Genomic DNA, 23,054 nt, shown 5'->3' with positions numbered 1-23,054 from the left:
AAATAAAAGACCTGTTTTTCATATTCAGCAAGAACTTTATTGAACAACGTATTCAGTAACCAAATGGACTTTTTGGCCAACCCAATAGATAATGCCGCTGCTCAAAACCCTTCAAAACCTCACATCTCACACAAGATGAAGTTCAAAACCTAGGACCTACAAAGCTCCATATAATCTGTATGATTTCAGCCGCAGCCCCCAAATCTCACCAGCCTTCTTTCCTCCCATTTTCTTTTGACTTTATCAGAGCCACTCAGGATTCTGCAATGTTCCTCCAACACCTCCCTCCCACCCCCACCTCAGGGCCTTTGCAGGTGCTGTTCCCTCTGCCTGGTGGCAGGTTCTTTCCCCGATCACTGAACGACTCAGTCCCTCAGCTCTCCACCCACGTCATTTCCAACACACACGTTTCCCTGACCACCTCTCTCACTCCTTTGGTTTCCCTTCCAGCTGCTCTGTCACGTCACAAAGAGTCGGACACGACTGAGCGACTGAACTGAACTGAACTGGACACTGTCTACATAGCACTTACTGCCCAAACCCACCCCATTCTGACGAACCCTCTGTGACCGGGGACCTTGCTGTGTTCATCTCAGAGCCTCTGGGCCCAGAACAGCATCAGCAGGCTCTCAAATGTTTGTCACCCAAAGGAGGTTGCGCTGATCCCGCTGGACCAGACGTCTGACAGCTTCAAGGCTCTGAGCTGGAAGAGATGGGGAGACTCATCCAGCTTCTTGCCGAGAGGGCGGGACCACGCCCAGCACACCACACCCAGGCAAACCCCTGCCTGAGAAACGCCACTGTCAGGAGCAGGTGGTTTAGAGGAGAGCCAGCCACTGGCAGAGGGCCCTCTCAGCCCACGGGGGAGGTTCTAGGTGCCAGAGCCTTAGCAGGCGGAGCTGGGAGGTCCTCAGAGCTACAGCGCAGGCATCGGGCCCACTGAGGAGAAGCAAGGAGGCTGGGTGGCTGCACGCTCTTCATCGTGGGGAACTCGCTCCTGGTTTTGTATCTGGGGTCTCTGTGGGCACACCGGCTGAAACTTCACAGGCTGGTGGCGTGGCGGTAAGTCGCCTCAGTTGTGTCTGAATCTTTGCCACCCCATGGACTGTGGCCCACCAGCTCCTCAGTCCATGGGATTCTCCAGGAAGAACACTGGAGTGGGTTGCCATTTCCTCCTCCAGGGGGTCTTCCTGACCCAGGGGCTGAACCCATGTCTCTTAAACCTCTGGAACTGGCAGGCAGGTTCTTTACCACTAGAGCCACCCGGAAGCTAGACCCCCCTGGTAAAAAATCTAGAGCCTAGAAACCAACTTCAGCCAACCGCCTGCAGACCAGATGAGGCCTTCCAGACCAAGTCCATTGCAAAGGGACACAGCCTGGTGGCCACAGCCGATGCTCCCGGGGCAGAACGCAGCCAAGAGGAGGACGTTTGGGCCCCCAGGACCCTGACGGAACCACCCCTCCGTCCCCACCCCGTCTCAGAAAGAGCAGCAGGCCACACGCGCTGCTTTAGTCGGGCCTGAGGCGAAGCAGGTCTCGTGGTCTGACCTCTTGTTCCTCAACCACTTTTCTACCCTACCCAACTCCAGCCAGGGTCTAGTTCACCTCAAAGAGGCGATTTCATGCAGCAAAGGAGCGGGCTCTACCCCACTTTTTATGGGGGGGGAGATCCAGCAGGTTTGCGGTCAACAAGGGCACAGCATCACCTCTTTACAAACTCGAGAGAGGAGACGGAGGCCAGGAGGGGCCAAAGGGAAGGGACGCAGCAGCGCCAAGGAAGGGAGGGTCCTCCCCCCGAGGAGCAGAGGTTTCTGAATACACCAGTCGGGAGGAGGGTTGGGAAACGGGGAGGGAAGGGATTGGGGGGGTGGAAATCTCAGTAACCCTGGGGCCTGGCGCAGAGAGGAACCCTGTGAGCCTGAGGAGAATGAATAGACGGCTCTTATTCACACACCGGAGAAGGCAATGGCACCCCACTCCAGTACTCTTGCCTGGAAAATCCCATGGACGGAGGAGCCTAGTAGGCTGCAGTCTATGGGGTCGCTAGGGGTCGGACACGACTGAGCGGCTTCACTTTCACTTTTCACTTTCATGCATTGGAGAAGGAAATGGCAGCCCACTCCAGTATTCTTGCCTGGAGAATCCCAGGGACGGGGGAGCCCGGTGGGCTGCCGTCTATGGGGTCGCACAGAGTCGGACACGACTGAAGCGACTTAGCAGCAGCAGCAGCAGCAGCAGCAGCAGCAGCAGCAGCATTCACACACCACCCGGACTGCCAGGGAGAAATGATGACACCTGCCCGGCACCTCTTGGGTTCCGGCCTCAGACAAGCACTTCCAGGTACTTCCTGCTTCACTGGGTGGTGAACCGGCTCCTGTGAGTCCAGCTCCCTGCAGGGGAGGCTGAGCTGACTTCCTCCCAGGGAGTTGTCCTGATTCAGCACCGTCATGGGAGGCGGAGGAGGGCAGAGGAAATCCACATGCGGCACCATCCCTGCGTCAAAGAGAGAAGGAACAATCGCCCCCGGCCGGGCTCCCCTCCGCTCCCCTCCCAGCTCCTCAGTTCCGTCCTTCGCAGCCCTGGCGCTCCGCCCTGGCTGACCGGAAGCGGCCCTTCCCCTCGGCTGGGTGCTCTGGCCTGAGCTTCTCCAGAGAGACGGGCTGAAAAACAAGACCATTTGGTATTGCATATTCTGTTTCTTAAAACAAGCCTTTTCGCAGCAGGTCTTCTGTCTAAATCCGCGCCCTGGAGAGCAAGGGTGGGAGACGCGGCCCACTTCTTTCTCGCCTCGCCCTCCAAGAAGTCCTCGGGCCTCTGCAGGCAGGTTTCTCCTCTCTTGGGGCTGCGCTTGCTGAGAAGATGCTGGGAATCAATCAGACGTTTCCCCTGCATACCGTCTGCATAGCAATCGCCGCAGAAATAAATATGATGGGCTTGGCGTGGCGGGATCTATGGAGAATGCCATGAGATAAATAAAATAGGAAAACTGTGTAAGCTGTTTCTACTTTATTAGCTATAAACCCGGGCTCAGGCAGTGATCAGAGAACCCGGCGGACATCATTCAACAAAAAGTGGCTCCTTCCTTGGCTGGACTTGCGGGGTTTTTTCCAAATGAGAATGTCGCCATCTGGTGGCGGATCTCCAAGTCACCACCGGCAATTTCCGAACCAACTCGGAGATACAATTACACTCAAACCAGAGCGCAGAGGTCAGCGGCTGGCAGAGAGGAGGAGCTGTGGCTAACAGAAGGAGCACAGATTTTAAATTACTTGCTGGCCTTGTAGAGTCCCTGGTATACAGTTTGTTTCCAGGAGATCAAATCTCTTACAAATCCTTCTCTGTTCTTCTGCAGTGCTCATCTTCCCAGACTGTGGTTTTCCAGGTCTTCCATTTCTTCTTGCTACTAGATACTCTGATTGTATCCTTTCAGTTCAGTTCAGTTCAGTTCAGTCGCTCAGTCATGTCCGACTCTTTGTGACCCCATGGACTGCAGCATGCCAGGCCTCTCTGTCCATCACCAACTCCCGGAGTCTACCCAAACCCATGTCCATCGAGTCGGTGATGCCATCCAGCCATCTCATCATCTGTCGTCCCCTTCTCCTCCTGCCCTCAATCCTACCCAGCATTAGGGTCTTTTCCAATGAGTCAAGTCTTCGCATGAGATGGCCAAAGTATTGGAGTTTCAGCTTTAACATCAGTCCTTCCAATGAACACCCAGGATTGATCTCTTTTAGGATGGATTGATTGGATCTCCTTGCAGTCCAAGGGACTCTCAAGAGTCTTCTCCAACACCACAGTTCAAAAGCATCAATTCTGCGGCGCTCAGCTTTCTTCACCGTCCAACTCTCACATCCATACATGACCACTGGAAAAACCATAGCCTTGACTAGATGGACTTTTGTTGGCAAAGTAATGTCTCTGCTTTTAAATATGCTATCTAGGTTGGCCATAGCCTTCCTTCCAAGGAGTAAGCGTCTTTTAATTTCATGGCTGCAATCACCATCAGCAGTGATTCTGGAGCCCCAAAAAATAAAGTCTGACACTGTTTCCACTGTTTCCCCATGTATTTCCCATGAAGTGATGGGACCAGATGCCATGATCTTAGTTTTCTGAACGTTGAGCTTTAAGCCAACTTTTTCACTCTCTTCTTTCACTTTCACCAAGAGGCTCTTTAGTTCCTCTTCACTTTCTGCCATAAGGGTGGTGTCATCCACATATCTCAGGTTATTGATATTTCTCCCGGCAATCTTGATTCCAGCTTGTGTTTCTTCCAGCCCAGCGTTTCTCATGATGTACTCTGCATAGAAGTTAAATAAGCAGGGTGACAATATACAGCCTTGATGTACTCCTTTTCCTATTTGGAACCAGTCTGTTGTTCCATGTCCAGTTCTAACTGTTGCTTCCTGACCTGCATACAGGTTTCTCAAGAGATAGGTCAGATGGTCTGGTATTCCCATCTCTTTCAGAATTTTCCACAGTTTATTGTGATCCACACAGTCAAAGTATCCTTTATTTAGTGCCTAATATGTTACCCCCTGGACGAGGGCATGGCAACCCACTCCAGTATTCTTGCCTGGAGAATCCCCATGGACAGAGGAGCCTGGTGGGCTGCAGTCCACGGGGTCACAAAGAGCCAGAGATGACTGAGCGACTAGCTGCCCAGCACTGCACGTTACCCATCTTCTCCAAGGGTCCACAGAGACTTCTCTAAACACCTTGAATTTCTCCCTCCTCCTCCAGCCTCCTGATACATACACCTTTGTGCCACAAAACATACAACTAGAAACAAGAATCTGCTCAGTGCTCCTGGGCTGTTAGGACCTTCTCCTCATCGGAGGTCTGCACCTCTGACCCTCCTAAATATCTATGCCAAGGTCTCCAACTGGAAGTCACAGGGACAACCCAGCCTGGAGGAAGGCTGAGTTTCAACATTCACACAGTAAAAACAAAACAAAAGCCATTGTTTCAATACTGGGAGATTCCACATAAAAATTTGAATTTCTAGAATTTCTTAAAAAGAAAAGAAGAAACAATACCTGCTCGGCACTACAAGCAAGAAACAGGCGTGTTTCCATTTTCCCCTCAGTCCCACCGCACTTTGTGAAACAATTAATACCAGGTCTGAATTTCAGTTGCCTTTATCATGATGCTTGCTCTGAGTTTTTCTTATAGTTGAGAAATATTTTTATATCCATGTCTCTATTAAATGTAGGAAAAACAAGCAGTAGCCCAATATTCAAAAAACAAAGGCAGAAGGCATATTTCTCTGGGATCTTGTCCATGTAATGCACAAACATACAATCCACTTTATTTCTGTTGTTTGTCTGACCGTTTATGAGATTCGGATGTGTTAATCCTCGGTTTGCCGTAAGAAGCCCTAATCTTGAATCTGAAAGGCTCTCCCCGCCCAGCCGTGCCCACGCTCTCTCTCCCGTTGCCTGTAGATCAGAGACTGGTAAATCCTTTTCTTTAAAGGGTGTGAGCCATACGGTCTCTGTCACAACTGCTCGGCTCTGCTGTTACAGCACAAAAGCATCCACAGATGATATGGAAACAAATAGGCATAGTTATGTGCTAATGAAACTATTTATGCAAGGAGACAGTAGGCTACCGATCCCTGCAATAGGACATCTATCCATCGTTCCATCCTCCTTTCGACATCACTTCCTCCATCCTTGGTCAGGCTCACCTGTGATACATTCTCAGTGAAATAACTCTGTTTCAAATCTTTCCTTCTCCACTAGGCTGAAAGCATCAAACTCAAAGAGCAGGGATTCCTGCGACATACAAAGATGGAGCTAAAGGAGAGGCCGTGAGGGACCTCAGGCGAGCGCCAGACGAAGCACAAAGAGCTCTGGCTGCGGGGAGACGGAGGCTGACCGCTTCTCTCCAGGAACAGATCCGCGCGGGAGCACGTCACGGCTGGCACGGGGACCCAGGCGCCTTCTAGCTTATCCCCTCCTTACGAAAGCTCCCAAGCCCAGGGTCCAGGTGGCGTGCCAAACCCCACCACTGTGTTTGCACCAAGGAGCTTAAATTCTAGAGCATGTTTCTCAGTGTAGGTGAAGATCAATGAAAGTAACTAGAAGAAGTCATGGGAGACTGCCACAACCACTTTTATTTTATTCGCTCATTTGTATATTAAGTAAATTGGTTCTCCATAAGGATTAGTTACTGTCAAAACTCCAAGCCTGCTGCTGCTCCAGGCTTCTGCCTGCAATATTCAAGATTCCCCAAAACACACAAGCAAACACCTCATATTTACTTACCTGCTGTCTTTCCAGCTACTAGCAGAGTGCTGGTTTAATTAAAATGAACAAAACCCCACAGTTAGAAATTAATTCCTTTGACTTAAACTATGCCCCTTATTTGGTGAGTACCACCCACACATGATCCAGAGAAGGCAACGGCCCCCACTCCAGTCCTCTTGCCTGGAAACTCCCATGGACGGAGGAGCCTGGTGGGCTGCAGCCTGTGGGGTCACTAAGAGTCGGACACGGCTGAGAGACTTCACTTTCACTTTTCACTTTCGTGCGCTGAAGAAGGAAATGGCAACCCACTCCAGTGTTCTTGCCTGGAGAGTCCCAGGGACGGCGGAGTCTGGTGGGCTGCCGTCTATGGAGTCGCACAGAGTCGGACACGACTGAAGCGACTTAGCAGCAGCAGCAGCGGCGTTGAAACATACGCACTCCCACGTGTAACAGAGGCAGCTAGTGGGAAGCTGCCGTCTAGCCCAGGGGGCCTGGTGCTCTGTGACGACCCGGGGGGTGGGGGGGGCTCAACAGGGACGGGTATGTGTATACTCAGAGCTGATTCACATTGCTGTGACCATCACAACACTGCAAATTATCCTCCAATTAAAAATAAAATTAAAAAGACTTTATGGAAACAAATATTCACGTGAAGAGCAGTAACTAATTTATGGAAAATTAATATATTGGAACACAATGAGACCAGCAAAAAGCATCTTTCAAGTTTCTTTCATGATCCAGAAATTCTTAGATTATCATTATGAGTGAAAAAATTAACTGTTTAAGGTATAGCTGTGATTTTTGAGACAAACATGGATTCTACATCTAGACACAGAAAACACCAACATGTAAACAGTGGTCACCCATGAGAGGCAAGATTGCAGCTGATTGTACTGACAGGTTCTTTTTCACTCTTACACAATTTCTGTATTTTCAACAACGCGCTTGTCCGGCTCTTTAGATCAGAAAACAAAGAAGAACAAAACAAAACTAGAGTGTATAATTCCAGGAAGCTGAGCTGTGGGATTTTCAGCTGAAAGGGGGTTAAGAGCAAACTAATAATGATCTAGTCTGGTGTTCACAGGGGTTTTCATATCAGACGAGGCTGCTGAATTCAGTAATGCTGCTCCTAAATCAGCAGCTGTGTCCTCATGGACTGGGAGTTCCCTGAACCCGGGGGTCTACTCAGCCTGCAGACCCAGCCTGGCAGACCCCGTCGTGGACGTATGAAGCCAAACTCAACTGCCTCACAAAAGCCAACTGCCCTTGACGTTTCAACCAAGCATCCTGCTTGGTAAAACTCAGAGTCAGAGGGAACACCCCGGAAAAAATGAAGAACCTGTATTTTATAGATTTTATGGATTTTTTCCAGATTTTAAGAGCGTTTCTTTATTCACTGTATAAATCAGACAATATAAACTGACATTCGCCAAAAATACATTTAAATTTACTCCACACCCCTCAACCCAGACGTAAATACTCAACATGTAGGCCGTCTGATACACTTCCACTCTCTCTGGGCTGTGTGTGTGTGTCCACATACACTCACATCACACACATGCATGCCTTCACTATTCATACACGTCTGTCTATGTAAACATACACACACACACAGATCCACAGTTTCTCCTACGTGTGTTGACTTTGTGCACTGTCCTTTGTCCTTCTCACTCGGGGACTCACCCTTCATGGAGCAAATACTCGCTGGGCACCCTCCACCATCAGATCCTCTCTGGTATTAGATGGATATAGGCTAGGGCGGTGAGCACAATGGGCAAACAGGGGGAAGACAGTAAACAAAAACTGTAAGGAAGGAGCTAAAGGTTATGATGTTTTGTTTTGTTTTTTAAAAAAGATAGGTACCCTAGGGGCAAAGACAGCGTACAGTGCTGGGGTCAGAGGACTGGGCAGGGAATGGGCGGTAGTCATTTTTAATGAGTGGTCAGGTTAAGACACTGAGAAGGATTCTTCTGAACAAAGACCTTGCCCAACGTCAGGAAAGTCAAGGATGGGAGCTGACTGTGGAGAGCAGTGAGCGGGGGCGGGCTCAGGGGAGACAGAGCGCCCGAGAGGAGAGAGAGGGCGAGGCAGGGAAGCCAGCTTGGGGCAGCGCGGCGGAGCACCACCCTCCTCACGCAGTGGTTGAGAGTCTGCCGTGCGGTGCAGGGGGGCTGGTTCCATCCCTGGCTGGGGACTGAGAGCCCACTTGCTCAGGAGCATCTAAGCCCATGTAGGGCCACAGACAGAGACCTATATGCCGGTGTGAGGATCCTGGTGTCACAGCTAAGACCCACTGCAGCCAAATGAGAAAATACAGATGCTTAAAATATTAAAAATCAGCATAAGAAAAGCAGAGACATCACTTTACCGACAAAGGTCCATCTAGTCAAATCTCTGGTTTTTCCAGTAGTCAGGTATGGATGTGAGAGTTGGACCATAAGGAAAGCTGAGCGCCGAAGAATCGATGCTTTCGAACTGTGGTGTTGGAGAAGACTTGAGAGTCCCTTGGACTGCAAGGAGATCCAACCAGTCCATCCTAAAGGAGATCAGTCCTGGGTGTTCATTGGAAGGACTAATGCTGAAGCTCCAACACTTTGGCCACCTGATGTAAAGAACTCACTCATTGGAAAAGCCCCTGATGCTGAGAAATATTGGCGGCAAGAGAAGAGGACGACAGAGGATGAGAGGGTTGGATGGCATCACCGGCTCAACAGACATGAGTTTGAGCAAGCTCTGGGAGACAGTGAAGGACAGGGAAGCCTGGCGTGCTGCAGTCATGAGGTTGCAAAGAGTCGGACACGACTTTAGCAACTGAACAACAATTTAAAAAAATAACCAGGGGCAGGGCGTGTCGGTGTGGCAGGCTGTGCAGGACGTTTTGAAGGCCTTTCCTCCAAGCTCGGCAGGAAAGACTACGTGACCGGTGGTCACAGCTGCCGTGGACAGAGATGTGAAGACAGCCTGAGACTGAGGCCGTGACAGTGCGTCCTTGGGGCCGGCATCAGACAGGCCCCATCAGCCCACCGGGTGACAGATGTGGTGAGGGACGCAAGCTGCCCTTTGTGTCTCTGATCTGTGCTGGGAACACTGGGTATTCCAACACTTGATTCAAACACATCAGTAAAACCTGACTGAGCTGTTTTCATGCCGTGACAGAAGAGGTGCACGCACGCACGCCCGCACCGAGACGAGGGCGAGAAGGCTCCTCTGGCTCCAACACGGGTGCTGGAGATGAGCCGATTGACACAAAGGTTTTTACTGCCAAGCACACATCCTTCAGCTTTCAGGGGCTAGAAATCGACGTCTTCCAGCAATACCACCTGCTCTGCGATTCTGGACAAAAGAGACGCTGTCTGGACCGCTCCCCACTAAGTCTTTTCCACGTCGTTCCTCACCCGGGTGGTCCTTGGCACCCTGACCCTGCCTCCCACGGCTCCCCAGCCAACTCCCCCGCCTCCAGCAAGACGGTGCCCCCACTTCCTGGTCCTCCGACACCCCTGCTCCGAAGCTTCCCCCCCACTCCTGCCGTTCTTCGCGTGTTCCCCGATGCTCCACGGCTGGCCCCTCAGTCCTGCTCAGAATCACCCTCCTCTGTGACCGTCCTCGACTGCTCTGCTTACAATCGCAACACCCACCCAGAGCTCCTTACTGCCCTCCCGCTTCGTTTTCTCAGCAGCAACATCAAGCTGGCATGCACACAAACACTCCCTCCTCTCTACGTCTCCTAGCTGGACTGTGAGCCCTGTGACGGCAGGGAGTCGTGTCTGTTTTATTCATCACCAGGTCCAGCACCCCCAGCACAGATAACGCTTGTCATTATTAACCCGTGTTGACGGCTGAGTGAGTGAGCCCGTGAGGGGCTGTGAGAAGCCCCCATCAGAGCGTCCTCTCTGGCAGGAAGTCACAGGGAGAGGCCTTTCCCCAGCTCCTTGCAATGAGGGCGGCAGGGCTTCTAGGCGAGGAGAGGAGACAGGCCGGCTGCCGGTGTGCCCTGCCCAGAGGGGGCCACCAGGACCACTGCCCTCGTCCTTATGGGTCTCCCACACGGGGTTAGGCTGCTGAGGAAAATCACGTCTGTGCATTAGTTCTGCACAGCTCTTGGCATCTAATACAATGCTGGACACGAACCGAGGTTGTTAAGTCGCATTTGAGAAACGAATAAATACACGAATGAGTGTGTGTACGCGTGCTGCTCTGGGCTTTTCTGACTCAGAGAATAGGATCGCTCGAATTATATTCCCTGCTCCCCTGGAGAAGTGCAGCTTTAAGCAGAAAAGCACGTTGAGAAGAGAGAAAATGGAAGACAAACTGGGAGTGCATCTGGGGGGATTCAGGCATTCTTGGCATCCCTGAATTATTTGTAAACATAGTTTAATAATCAGCTGGGTGTGTTTGAAGTTTCATTACCATCTCTCTTAAAGCAAATGCCCTGTTCACTGCTGGGCACATTTCAGGCATCATCTGATCACAGCCCCAATAAGAAAAGGAATATGCCGTCGCCAGGACGGTCCCGTGAGGGTGCATCCCAGGCGGCTGCCCCTCCACGCGGCAGGAGAGCGGAGACCTGGCCGTGACGGAGTTAACCAGCTCCACACCAACAGGCTTCAGCACAGCTGTTCCTGCCCAGGGTGCGTACACTGGCACATAGGATCTCTCCGGAGGCTCTCTGGGATGCCTCAACCAGGCAGGGGGCAAACAGGTGGAGCATGGGCACAAAAAGGAATGCCATCTTGAGGCTCTGTCTCCTAGAGAAAAGAAGCACTGCTGTTTCTTATACGGAATCTGAATGAGTTCATACAAGGAACACTTCCTCCTCTTCTCTCTAGGCAGCTCTGCATTAAGATGTTTCCTTATCTCAGCAGGATCTATCCTGTGTTTGTCAAAAATTCACTCGGTGTGTTTTTCTGCCTGAAATCAAAAAAAAAAAAAAAGTCCTCCTTTGCATCAGATATTTGCATACAAATTATATCTGGCACTTTTATAACAGACTATAGAGTCTTCAGCGTGCTCTGATGTGGCACGGTATATTATAATGGGGAATACACATTTTTCTAATAACACATTGCTTTTTTTCACAGATGGATCTGTAAGAGAGTTATAAGAAGGCAAAAGAAAAAAAAAGATTTCTACAACAACAGAAAAATAAGCCAGGTCTGAAATTCTGACAGCATCTTCCAATGAAAGATGGTTCAGTGGGTCTTTGAATTATCCTACCCTGCATGCTCTCTGATGGCAATACTTAGAGAATGAGTCGTGCAGACACTTACACGGAACAAAGTCATTGGCAAAGAGATGCTGGGACATCACAGTGATGATTGTGGAAAGAAGTACTGGGCCTTAATTAGATTCCAGTGAAAGGAACTGTTCTTTTGCCAAAGGTAGATGGGTCAGGCTTCCCTGGTAGTCCAGTGGTTAAGAGTTGGCCTGCCAACACAGGCGACACAGATCCAACCCCTGGTCCAGGAGGATCCCACATGCCACGGGGCGGCGGAGCCCGTGGGCCACAGCTCCTGAAGCCTGCCCTCCCGAGAGCGGGTGCTCTAACCAGAGAAGCCGCCGCACGAGAAGCCCGCACGCCGCACTGGAGAGCAGCCTGCATCTGCCACAACCTGAGAACGCTGTGCCCAGGAAGGAAGGCCCAGCACGGCCAAAAGTAAGTGAATTTATTTTAAAAAGGTAGGAGGGCCCCACCTTGAGAAGAGCCCCAAGTTTCACACAGCCAGAGAGACGGTAACAGTGGGCCACGCTGAGGCTTGGCGCTCACGGCCAGCGGCAAGGAAGTTAAAACCCGAACTGAGCGTCCATTCCTCTAATTCTCGAAAGATAATTGCCCTACAGACCGTGCCTGCTACACTGCGGGCCTTCAAATCACTATTGAATAAATACATGGATCCATCATTTTTTTATAAAATGGATGCCAGGAGAAACGTTAACATTTGCCTAAAGTACTCTAGGATTCAAACCCGGTTCTGTTGGACCCAGAAGCCTTCCCTTCTTTTGTCTGTTGAATGGGGGCCTGTTCCTTTATCCACAGAGGGAGGATCTGGGGATGGAAAATGAGCGGGAAGCAGTGAGACCATTCCTTCTTGAACTAAGGGGGTATTCCAGACATGATGACTTTCATGGGGCAATAAACACCTCTGCCTTCATGGACGCCTTCCTCCATAAAATGCTACTGAAAACTGTATTACGTGACTGGGTTTGTATAAACCCATATAATCCAGGTTGGAATTTTCTCCTGATTTTATAAGAAAGTAAAAGATTTTTATGGGCCTCTGAACGAATCATGGAGCCCAGGCACCGTGGGTCTAGACTCCTGGGTCTAGTGGAGGCTGCGGCCCTGACAGTCTCATGTAAAAACTCCACCAACAGGAAGCATTGCATCCACAGAAACTTCATAGTGAGTCTACATCCCTGCAAGGTTTTGATGCTGATAGCATTTGCCAAACACCATTGAAATAAATACCTAACAGCTCAGTTAGGATTCTGCTTGCCTGCACATGCTAGAGATCTGTCCATAGTGGCTTCCCTCCAGTAGGAATTTTTCATATGCAGTAAGTCAAGACAAGGGCAGTCCTTGTACAAGGGCTGGTCCAGCTACTCATGCAGGGTCATAAAGGACCCTGCTCCTTCTAGCTTCCTTTCTGACATTCTTATCTTTGTTCCTCATGGAACCAAGATGGCTTCTCCAGCTCCAGCCATGCCATCTACATTCCAGGCAGGATGGAGAGGCAAGCGCCAAGGATGAGGGATAAAAGGCTTCACCTTAGAAACTTTGTTTTATGGGGAAAAGAAAGCCTTCTGCAGATTGGAACTGGGTCTCATGACATTCCAGAGAATCTAGAAAAGTGTTTTCAAGGAGAATCACTGCTTTTCCCAAAGGAAATCAGAGTTGTTAGTTAAGGAAAAAGGGTTAGTATGGGGGGAAATGGAGTTGAATGAGCAATCTGCAGCATTTGCTTCAACAGCCATAATTCCTATAAAACTAAATGACCAAACCTTTGAAAACAGTACCCAGTTCAGGAGAGTTTCAGCTCAACAGAAACTAGGTGAGTTCTTTGGTTTTCACTAGAATGTGACAATCCAGGCCACTCTGCCCTCTGTTAGCAAAACAGACATAATATCATACTGTCAACTAGCTAACATGTCTGCAGTAACCACCTCCCTGGGCTGTATTTATTTTTTAAATCCCTTATTTCCTTGTACAAGACACTGGAGTCATCTTTCTAGGTCAAAAAAATAGGCGTGTCATTGACACCTACTTCTACCTGGCTAAATATTACCTGCTTACTGAAGGGCCGTTCTCTCAGCAAAAAGCACCGCTGTTTGCACCGCAGGAGGCTGAAAACGCCTCACGGGGCCTGCTCTCCCGGCCCAGGGAGCCGAAATGCACATATCGATGCTTCTCCTACTGGACAGTGCGACAACTGAACCTCACTACTGAGCACAAATCTTGGTCAGTAATGCACACAGTCAGCACTTGTGAACCAAACTGTGAAAGTGACCTAACAAAATACTCAGCTGTCCTCCCGGGGCAGGATCAGGTGGCCAACCGCCCAGGCTGGCCGGGCCCCTGGGCTTCCCCAGACACTGGGTTCCGGGCTCACACTAGGAGAGCCGGGCCAGCCGGGGGGAGTTGGCCGTGGTGAGCACCATGCCCATGCAGCCCTGGCTTAGAACCAATGGAAAGCATATCGTTAACAAAAACTAACATTTGTTTGAATGACAATGCTGTACCAGCCCCCTCTTAACGGTTGACACATAAGATTTTGTCTTCTCAAGAACTCTAAGAGGAAGGGACTATTGTTATTCCCATTTTACAGGGAGGGAAAACAGAGGTGCAAACTTTTAAAATCACTAAATGAAGCTAGTGGTAAAGAACCTGCCGGCCAGTGCAGGAGCCATAAGAGATGCGGGTTCAATCCCTGGGTCAGAAAGGTCCCCTGGAGAAGGAAATGGCAACACTCTCCGGTATTCTTGCCTGGAAAATCCCATGAACAGAGGAGCCTGGTGGGCTACAGTCTATAGTATCACAAAGAGTCAGACACGACTATGCGTGCACGCACACACACACAGACACTCCAACAAACGTGCTGCTATATATTATATACGTAAGATATGCAGTAAGAAGCCACAGAGCTGAGAACTTCCTTGGTGATCCAGTGGCTAACACCCTGTGCTCCCAATGCAGGGCGCTCGGGTTTGATCTCTGGTCAGGAAACTAGACCCCACTGCTGCAACTGAACTGAGAGATCCACGTGCTGCAACGGAGAACGAAGATCCCACTGCTGCAACTAAGAGCCGGTGCAGCCAAATAAATGCATATTTTGAAAGAGAAGAAGCGGCAGAGGTGGACTCAGACCCAGGCAGCCTGACTCTAAAACCCGAGCTCCTGCCTCCCGCGAGCCCCTCAGAAGACGTGGGCCCTGTGAGCCGAGGCCCGTTGCTCCGTCTGTCGCACCCCTGCCGTGCGTGAGCATTTCCATCTTGCAGCTGCGGGAGAGGAACAGATTGATGGGCAGAGAAGTTTCACCCATGCTTTCCTCTACTGGTTTCAACTGCAGGCAGTTTTGCCCCCAGGGGACATTTGGCAGTGACTCTGAAAGTGCCTCACAGATGAATCATTTTTACAATTTTCAAAGCGTTTTCATAGCTATGACTTACACTTGGTCTTAACGGAATGGATGGAAGGGTTGTTGCTGTGTTTTGCAGAAGAGGGTGTGGAGTGAACTCTGCACTCCAGCTGTTTTGGAAACTAGTGATGCAGAAACAGCAACAACTGGCCAAGCTGGTTTAGACACGTTGCAATTAAAAAACAAAAACAAAACACGTGTCTCCTGTTATGAAGATAAGTACACACACAGAAACAAAAACAAAACGAAACAAACGCATCCTATCGGCCTGCGCTTGGCTGTTACGTTTGCTAAACATAAGCTTCCACGATGCCTGCAAAGTAAAGAAACCGATTTGATGTTTGTTGCTGTTCGGTCAGTAAGTCATGTCCGACTGTCTGCAGCCCCTGGAGTACAGGGTGCCAGGCTCCTCTCAACCCCACTGTCTCCTGGAGTTTGCCCAAGTTCACGTCCACTGAGTTGGTGAAGCCATCCAACCATCTCATCCCCTGCTGCCCCCTTCTCCTCCTGCCCTCAATCTTTTCCAGCATCAGAGTCTCTTCCAATGAGTCAGCTCTTCACATAAGGTGGCCAAAGTATTGCAACTTCAACATCAATTCTTCCAGTGAATATTCAGGGTTGATTTCCCTTAGGATTGATGTAATATTTACCAAAGCTTCACTTACGGATAAAACTTTTTTTTCACCCTCAAGAACTTGGATTGCCATCACAAAGACGTCGCTCGACGATCCTGTCTAGCCCTGTCTGACCCTTTCCTGGTAACTGACATCTCCTCCAGGCAGTGAGAGGGCCAGAATCAGACACTGGGCTTTTGTGCCTTCAGAGTTCTTCCTAGTGTTCTCCACTGTTTTCTTCCATCTCCAAGTAAATCACAGGATCTTCAGAAACACCACTGAAGCCTCTCTAGGACTCCGATGGCTGTGATCTTTATCTTCAAAGCCAACCAGCCAGGCCTCTGGCTTGAAATTTGCATGACAGCTAAAGGAGACTAAATTTGGGGGCTGGCTTCCTTTGATAACCAAATGTTTTTTTTTCTTTGTTCTGAAGGAACAACTTTCAAAGAAATTCAGTGATGAGGAAAATAATTCTACAGCATTTAGCTCTGTGCAGCCACTGTGACTGGCCTGGGGCATTTGCTTAAAATAGGAACTGCGTGGCTTGTCTTCAACAGAAGTCAATTATTAAATGACTAGACTGGAAGGTTTAAAAGGCGAGCAGTGGTCCCAGGTAGAAACCACAAGTGGAAGCAGGAAAGAGGCAGAAAGAGTCAACTGGAACCAAACACACAGCCCGCTCAGCTGGCCTTCTCTTACCCAGCGTCTCCTGCACAGGAGCGGCCGCAGAGCTGGGGAGATCCAGTGTGCGAATATAACGGGGCCTCGGTGTTCTGAGGAATGGGGTGCTTCCTGCCGCAGCAGTAAACGAAGGAGGCCACAGGCATCAGCAGCTGCCTCAGTGCGGCCGCTGAGCCGGTGAGCCCCGGGGGAGTGGAGGGCGTGAGAACCCAGGACACTGGCTCCGGGTAGCTGAGGTGCGTACTGAACGGCTGCCTTCAGCGAGGCCAGACTCTTGCATCTCCTGCACACTGCTGCTGTTTTCAGTTGCTAAGTTGTGAAGGACTCTTTAGGGACCCCAGGGACTGCAGCCTGCCAGGCTTCTCTGTCCATGGCACTTAGTCAAGAACACTGGAGTGGGTGGCCGTGTCCTTCTCCAGGAAGCTTCCTGACCCAGGGGTTGGACTTGTGTCTCCTGCATTGGCAGGCAGACTCGTTACCACTGAGCCACCAGGGAAGCCCTTTCTGTACCTAGAAAAGCCCTAAATTCCTTGAGGTATTTGGTTTTCTGTACTTAACCACAATCTTTTGACATTTGGACCACCTGCCCTTTGTTGCAAAACCTCTGTAACCTGGCTCCTGCCACCCCTCCTCGGAGCCCTGCTCCCAGGGTTACTTGAGATGCCGCCTACCCAGCTTCAGTTCAGTTCAGTTCAGTTCAGTCGCTCAGTCGTGTCCGACTCTTTGCGACCCCATGAATCGCAGCACGCCAGGCCTCCCTGTCCATCACCAACTCCCGCAGTTTACTCAAACCCATGTCCATCGAGTCGGTGATGCCATCCAACCATCTCATCCTCTGTCGTCCCCTTCTCCTCCTGCCTTCAATCTTTCCCAGCATCACGGTCTTTTCCAGTGAGTCAGCTCTTCACATCAGGTGGCCAAAGTATCGGAGTTGCAGCTTCAGCATCAGTCCTTGCAACGAATATTCAGGAAGCCTACCCAGCTTAAAGTCCTAAAAATCCCTGCCAAATAAAACATAACTCTCAATTTTTAAGTTGTGTATACTTAAGTCGACAGTTCAAAAAGCAAGAAAGAAGTGCCATTCAAGGAACTAAAATGTAAAGTGTTTTCCTTTTTTCTTTATTTTTCCTCATTTGTCACTGTGTTCCTTATCTACTGTGAATGTCTTCAGAAAAATTAAGATTTTAAAATAGCACCAATTTAGGCGGTCATCTTTAGATGGTGCCATGTCTGTTTTAAATGTGAATATAAGAACATTTAATTCCCGTGCTGAATCGCCAAAATCACACACCTTGTATTCTGTATCTCACACGTGCTTTTTGTTCTTGTCAGGACAGGAAGAGTTGCATGAAGCTAACACACTTGCTTTCATTTCACCTCCTGATACGCGGACATCCTACAGCGGAGTCCGGCTCGGCCTCCCGGTGAATGAGGAGGGACGGGGGGAGAAGCTGGGCTGCCCTTGGTCCCCTTTGCCTTCTCTGCCACACAGGAAGGACCGTGCGTGAGGAAGGACCTGATGGGCCCCCGGGCCGGCCGTGTTTCCTGGACCTCCGCTGCCTTCTTTCTGCAGGGGAAGCAAGTTCTGGGGCAGAGCGGAAGCCTCCGGGCGGCCGACGGCCCTGCTTCTCCCACGGCGGGTGTGCCACCCCGGGGTTTTACCTGCGGTAGGGACCCCAGAACCCTCACGCGCCCCGGGGCCTCGGGACCTGTGCTCGCTGGGCATGACTGTTAACGCCGCTGTGTGCCTGACGCACAGTGAGACCGGACAACGGAGCTCAGAGCAGAGAAAGGCTGACTGCAGGGCCTGCAAGGAGACGGGTTTTCAAACACCAGGGTGAGGAGGGTCACAGGGCATGTGACCAGCTTGTGTGGCTCTCCGGCTGGCTGCTGTGAGGGGACAGGCGGTGTCGCAGGGGCTCACATTGTCAGTTGTATGGCTCCAGGAGGCCTGCGCTCATGGCCCTCAAGTAGTTGGGCGCGGGAGGCAGTTTCTACATTTGCAAAACATCTCAGGAAACCTGCATCGAGTACTGTTACCTAGATACCTCAGCATCACCTGTCAGGATCTGAAATAGCTCAGCTGGAATTCCGTCACCTCCGCTAGCTTTGTTTGTAGTGATGCTTCCTAAGGCCCACTTGACTTTTCATTCCAGGACGTCTGGCTCGAGGTGAGTGATCACACCATCGTGGTTCTCTGGGTCATTCGTCTTTCTTCTGTGTAGCTCTTCTGTGTACTCTTGCCACCTCTTAATACGTTCTGCTTCTCTACAGTAAGATCATGGCATCCGGTCCCATCACTTCATAGCGAATAGATGGGGAACAATGGAGGCTGTGAGAGACTTTATTTTCTTGGGCTCCAAAATCACTGCAGATGGTGACTGCAGCCATGAAAGTAAAAGACACTTGCTCCTTGGAAGAAAAGCTATGACCAACCTAGACAGCATATTAAAAAGCATATTAAAAGCCAACAAAGGTCCGTATAGTCAAAGCATGCTTTTTCCAGTAGTCATGTATGGATGTGAGAGTCCCTTGGACAGCAAGGAGACCAGTCCATCCTAAAAGAAATCAACCCTGAATATTCACTGAAGGACTGATGCTGAAGCTGAAGCTCTCAATACTTTGGCCACCTGATGTGAAGAGCCGACTCATTGGAAAAGACCCTGATGCTGGGAAAGACTGAAGGTGGGAGGAGAAGGGGACGACAGAAGACAAAATGGTTGGATGGCATCACCGACTCGAGGGTCACGAATTTGAGCAAGCTCCGGGAGCTGGTGATGGACCGGGAGGCCTGGCGTGCTGCCGTCCACGGGGTCCCAAAGAGTCGGAGACGACTGAGCGACAACAGCAAGAGCAACAAGGTGCATCAGAGAGGAGCCGGAGCACAGGATCCGGGGAAGCCTACTCCAGAAAGGCCCCTCAGGTCCTGCTCAATTATGCATCTACACGCAAACACCGCCTGGAGGAACAGCCAGCCAACGCGCCGCAGGCGCTCCTCTGCTCACACACACACTCCACCGTCCCATCGGACTTCACTTACAAGCACAAGTCCAAAGATAAACGTATGAAGGATTTTATTGAACCAAACAGCAGACTATTAAACTAAACACGGGGCCTTGTGAGCATGGAGTCTGTGTGACCACACAGGTTGCACCCATGAAACCAGCCCTGCTGTGTGAGACACGGGGCCAGGGGCTCAAACCCGAGGGCCTGCATGTGAGGCTGCTGCAAGGCGGGGCGGGCGGGGAGAGGGGCTCCTCACGGTCTCCCTGTTCGCAGCACTCCTAGTCGCTCAGCTTTCCGTAACCCCTTAAGGCCAAAAGAAAGGCCTAGTAGTTCCATTTATTAAGCTGTTTGTTCCAAGCCATTTAAGCTGTCCTAACAAATTAGGAAACATTTTTAAAAATACCTCTAAATCAAAAACAAAACCATTTTTAATTTTAGTCTTAACCACAATGACTTGCTAAGGGGATGTGAGTACCTACTGGGCACTACATCTCCTCAAATCTGGGAATGAGACCAGACACCTACAGTCACCCTCACCTCCTGGTTCACACCGATTATTTACACAGTACATGTGTGCTAAGTCATATCAGCTGTGTCCGACTCTTTGCAACCCTGGGGACCGTAGCCCACCAGGGTCCTCTGTCCAGGGATTCCCAGGCCAGAATACCAGAGCAGGTTGCCATGCCCTCCTCCAGGGGAGCTTCCTGACACAGGGATCGAACCCAGGTCTCCTACATCTCCTGCATTGGCAGGCGGGTTCTTCACCACCAGCTCCACCTGGGAAGCCATTCACACAGTACTTAAACAACAGTACTTTTGCTTTTTATTGCCAAAAACCCAGTTTCACAAACATGTCGTCATGGAAATGAACTTAATGTGATCCAATGTTGAAACCGCACAGCTTCGGGCCAGCAGTTCCCAAGGGCCCAACAGACGGTAAATGTCACTGCTTCCTCCAAAACCTTACACAGCACCGCTGTGACTTCCCTGGGGCACCCCAGGAACACAGTTTGGGAACCAGAAGTGTAGTGGTAAAGCACGTGACTCGAATCATCACCCATACAGAGATGACGTAAGGGTTGCCCTTGGCACACACGGGGTCCCAGAAAGTCGGGGCTCCCTGGCGCTCCCTGTACTGCTCATCTGAGGGAGAACCTGCATTGCCCAATACTGTGATTTAATGATGTATTTGTTGCCATGTCACTTTCCATTTCTTTATGAAGATTTATTGAGCACCCACGAAGTTGGATATTTTATTTGGTGCTGGGGGGGGCAAAGCTTAGCCAATTAAATACAGTACCTGCCCTCAGGGAGCTTAAGAAGCAGTAGAGAAGGCAGACAATCCAATCAGCTCACGATACTGTCGTCACACACAGTAATTAGGGCTGTGCAGGAACCCTTCTGAGTACTTTAGAAGCTTATAACTGGCGGCTTCGTCTGGTCTGGGGGTCTCGGGAAGGAACTCAGAGCCTGGTGTTTTAATTAACGTCTGAAGGAAGTGTTGATTTTGCAAGAGTGGAGGAAGATAAGGTTTTCCGAGGCAAAAGGAAGGACAGAAGCAATGCTCCTGCATTGAGAGGGCGCAGGCCCTTGGGCTCCGCCTTCCCTTCACAGGTGAAGCCAGTGACGAGAGATGCCTGCAGGCCCAGGGTCAGCTGGCTCCTGAAGGCAGGGCTCGTATGGAGCAGGACTCTGCAAAGCTTCCCTGTGGAGGGCCCAGGCCCATGACACCACCCCTCAACCCTGCGGGCGTTGCACTAAAGCAGTGACAGGTGCCAAACGGGGGTGGCTGTGCCCAGTTAAACTTGATTGATGCTTTGGCCCGAGTTTAGGACCCTTGCTACACAAGCCTTCCATGTGAGCCTCATTCGGTGGGTCAAGGGAAGGTAGCTACCTACTGAAAAACAATTCAAGCTAGTCCTTGGTCTCCTAGGGTTTCCAATATAAAGAAAGGAAATAAACACAGCTTGTCAACACAACAGAGAGACCACAAAGAGGGGCAGCCACGGTCCAGGTCAAAACTCACAGCAAAAACAGCAAACCTTACGCACCTCTGACATCTTTAAATCCGCCCCGGCAGCCTCTGCTTCTCAGCAGAGGAGGGGAACTCGTCATTACCAAAGGCCAAAGACAATAACACAACACAGCTGCTATTATCAGAGGAAAGCACCGGGCCAGGGAGGCGCCTCAGGCCGGGTCCTAACAACCTAGGGGCTCGGCCTCCTCCCGCGGCCCCCCGCCTTCCACAGCCTGTCTCTCCCCAGCAGCTCCCGGCTGGCCTTTTCCTATTAAACAGCAGTGTGAGCAGTCCATGCCCTTCAGGCCTCTCCGGGAGACAAAGAAGGTCAAACTGAGGCTCCTCACTAGTTGCTATGGCAACAAAGAAAGTGTAACAGAAACCCTGGAAGTGCCACTCACTTCTCTGTCTCAGTGCAGCTCACTCCTGCGTGTGGCCTGCGCCGGCTCCCCGCTGGGGTCTCATGTGAGCACACTTGCTGCCAACTCCAGGTGCCAAGTCTATCTCCTTCAGGTTTCTTAAAATGGGGTGTATGCCCCCCCGCCCTGGAATTTCCCAGAGATACTGATGGAGAATACAGATTCCTCAGCTCCACTTCAGACCGACAAAACGAGCATCTTTTACCAACAGCTGGTAACTATAAGCTCAGAGTGGAGTGTGGGTGGAGCTACCTTCTTCAGCACGAGTGTAGGCAAATGACTCTCACCTGGTCTTGCCTTGGCTGATTCAAATCCCCACGGTTGAGCAAAAATCTCACTTTGAAATCGGCCAGTATTGACTTTCATCAGAAGATGGGCAGCCTTACCTCCAACATTTAACCAAAAGAACTTAAAATGTCAACAGGAATGAAAAGTACCGAATTCATGTGGAGATTGCAAAATGGATTTACTTTGTTTGGGACTAAAAGGAAAAAGTTGTGTGAAAAGTTGGTACAGTAGCCTCCTCTGAAAGGTCAGGACTGTCTACCTGCTCCCCTAAAAACCCATAAAACGCCCCTTTACATAAATGGATGTTCGCCTTCGTTTTTTCTGTTTCCTGAGCAATTGGCTTAAACGATTTGGCTCTGGATCAGGCACTGTGAAGGCAGGGACACTGCTTGTTTTATTCACACCATATTTTCAGTAACTACCACTCAGCCTGGGATATCCAGGGACCAGACAGAATAAATACTTGGTAGATGAATAAACGAAGCACAGAAACCAAAGCTGTCTTGCCTGGAAAGCATTTTAATAACTCCTGCGTCATTCTGGGTAAAAGGTCTATTTTCAGTCACTCAGCTGTGTCCAACTCTTTGCGACCCCATGAACTGTAACCTGCCCGGCTCCTCTGGCCATGGAATTCTTCAGGCAAGAATACTAGAGTGAGAAGCCCTTTCCTCCTCCAGGGGATCTTTCTGACCCAGAGATAGAAGAATCTCCTGCATTGCAGGTAGATTCTTTACCATCTCAGCCACCAGGGAAGCCCCAAAGGTATTTTTTTAGCCCTGGATAAAATAAGCATGCAAAAGGGAAGACAAAATTTACCCCCTACCCCCATCACACCTCTGCCAAAAAAAGAAAAAGTCACTTTTTTCATCATACAATTAAAATAGAAACAACTCTAAGTAAAACTATGTAGTTTAATCTTTAGATTTCAGTTTATTTGCAATGTTGGTGGAAGCACTTAAGAATTCTGTTTGGATTACGTACAAACCCAGGACAGCTTTGAAATGTTACCCCTTCTGACACTCGGGTGTTCACCAAGGAGGTTAGGATTAGAAAAAAAAATTTCAAAATAACTTCGAATCACTATTTCTCTCATTTAAGGCCAGAGATTATAAATCTCGTATGTTTTCTACCAAAACCCTGAACTG

At 50.1% G+C, this 23,054-nt stretch overlaps 1 protein-coding gene across 4 annotated transcripts in view; it reads right to left on the bottom strand.

Annotated features, from left to right (window-relative positions):
• The window catches only part of DOK5 (docking protein 5), a 240,099-nt gene that overhangs the window by 65,016 nt on the left and 152,029 nt on the right, over positions 1 to 23,054 (bottom strand). The window contains exon 8 of one of the 4 annotated variants that reach the window (XM_081557312.1): positions 10,573 to 11,159. The exons of the other annotated variants lie outside the window; for them this stretch is intronic. Coding sequence (XP_081413438.1) covers positions 11,131 to 11,159 — 29 coding nt within the window. The 3' untranslated portion in view covers positions 10,573 to 11,130. Of the gene's footprint in view, positions 1 to 10,572; positions 11,160 to 23,054 lie in introns of those variants that run through there. 4 annotated transcript variants of the gene reach the window in all.

This window comes from Giraffa tippelskirchi, chromosome 13, assembly GCF_054371585.1.
Source record: "Giraffa tippelskirchi isolate mGirTip1 chromosome 13, T2T-mGirTip1v1.2.pri, whole genome shotgun sequence".
NCBI lineage: Eukaryota > Metazoa > Chordata > Mammalia > Artiodactyla > Giraffidae > Giraffa > Giraffa tippelskirchi.
This window is presented reverse-complemented; position numbering and strand designations above follow the sequence as displayed.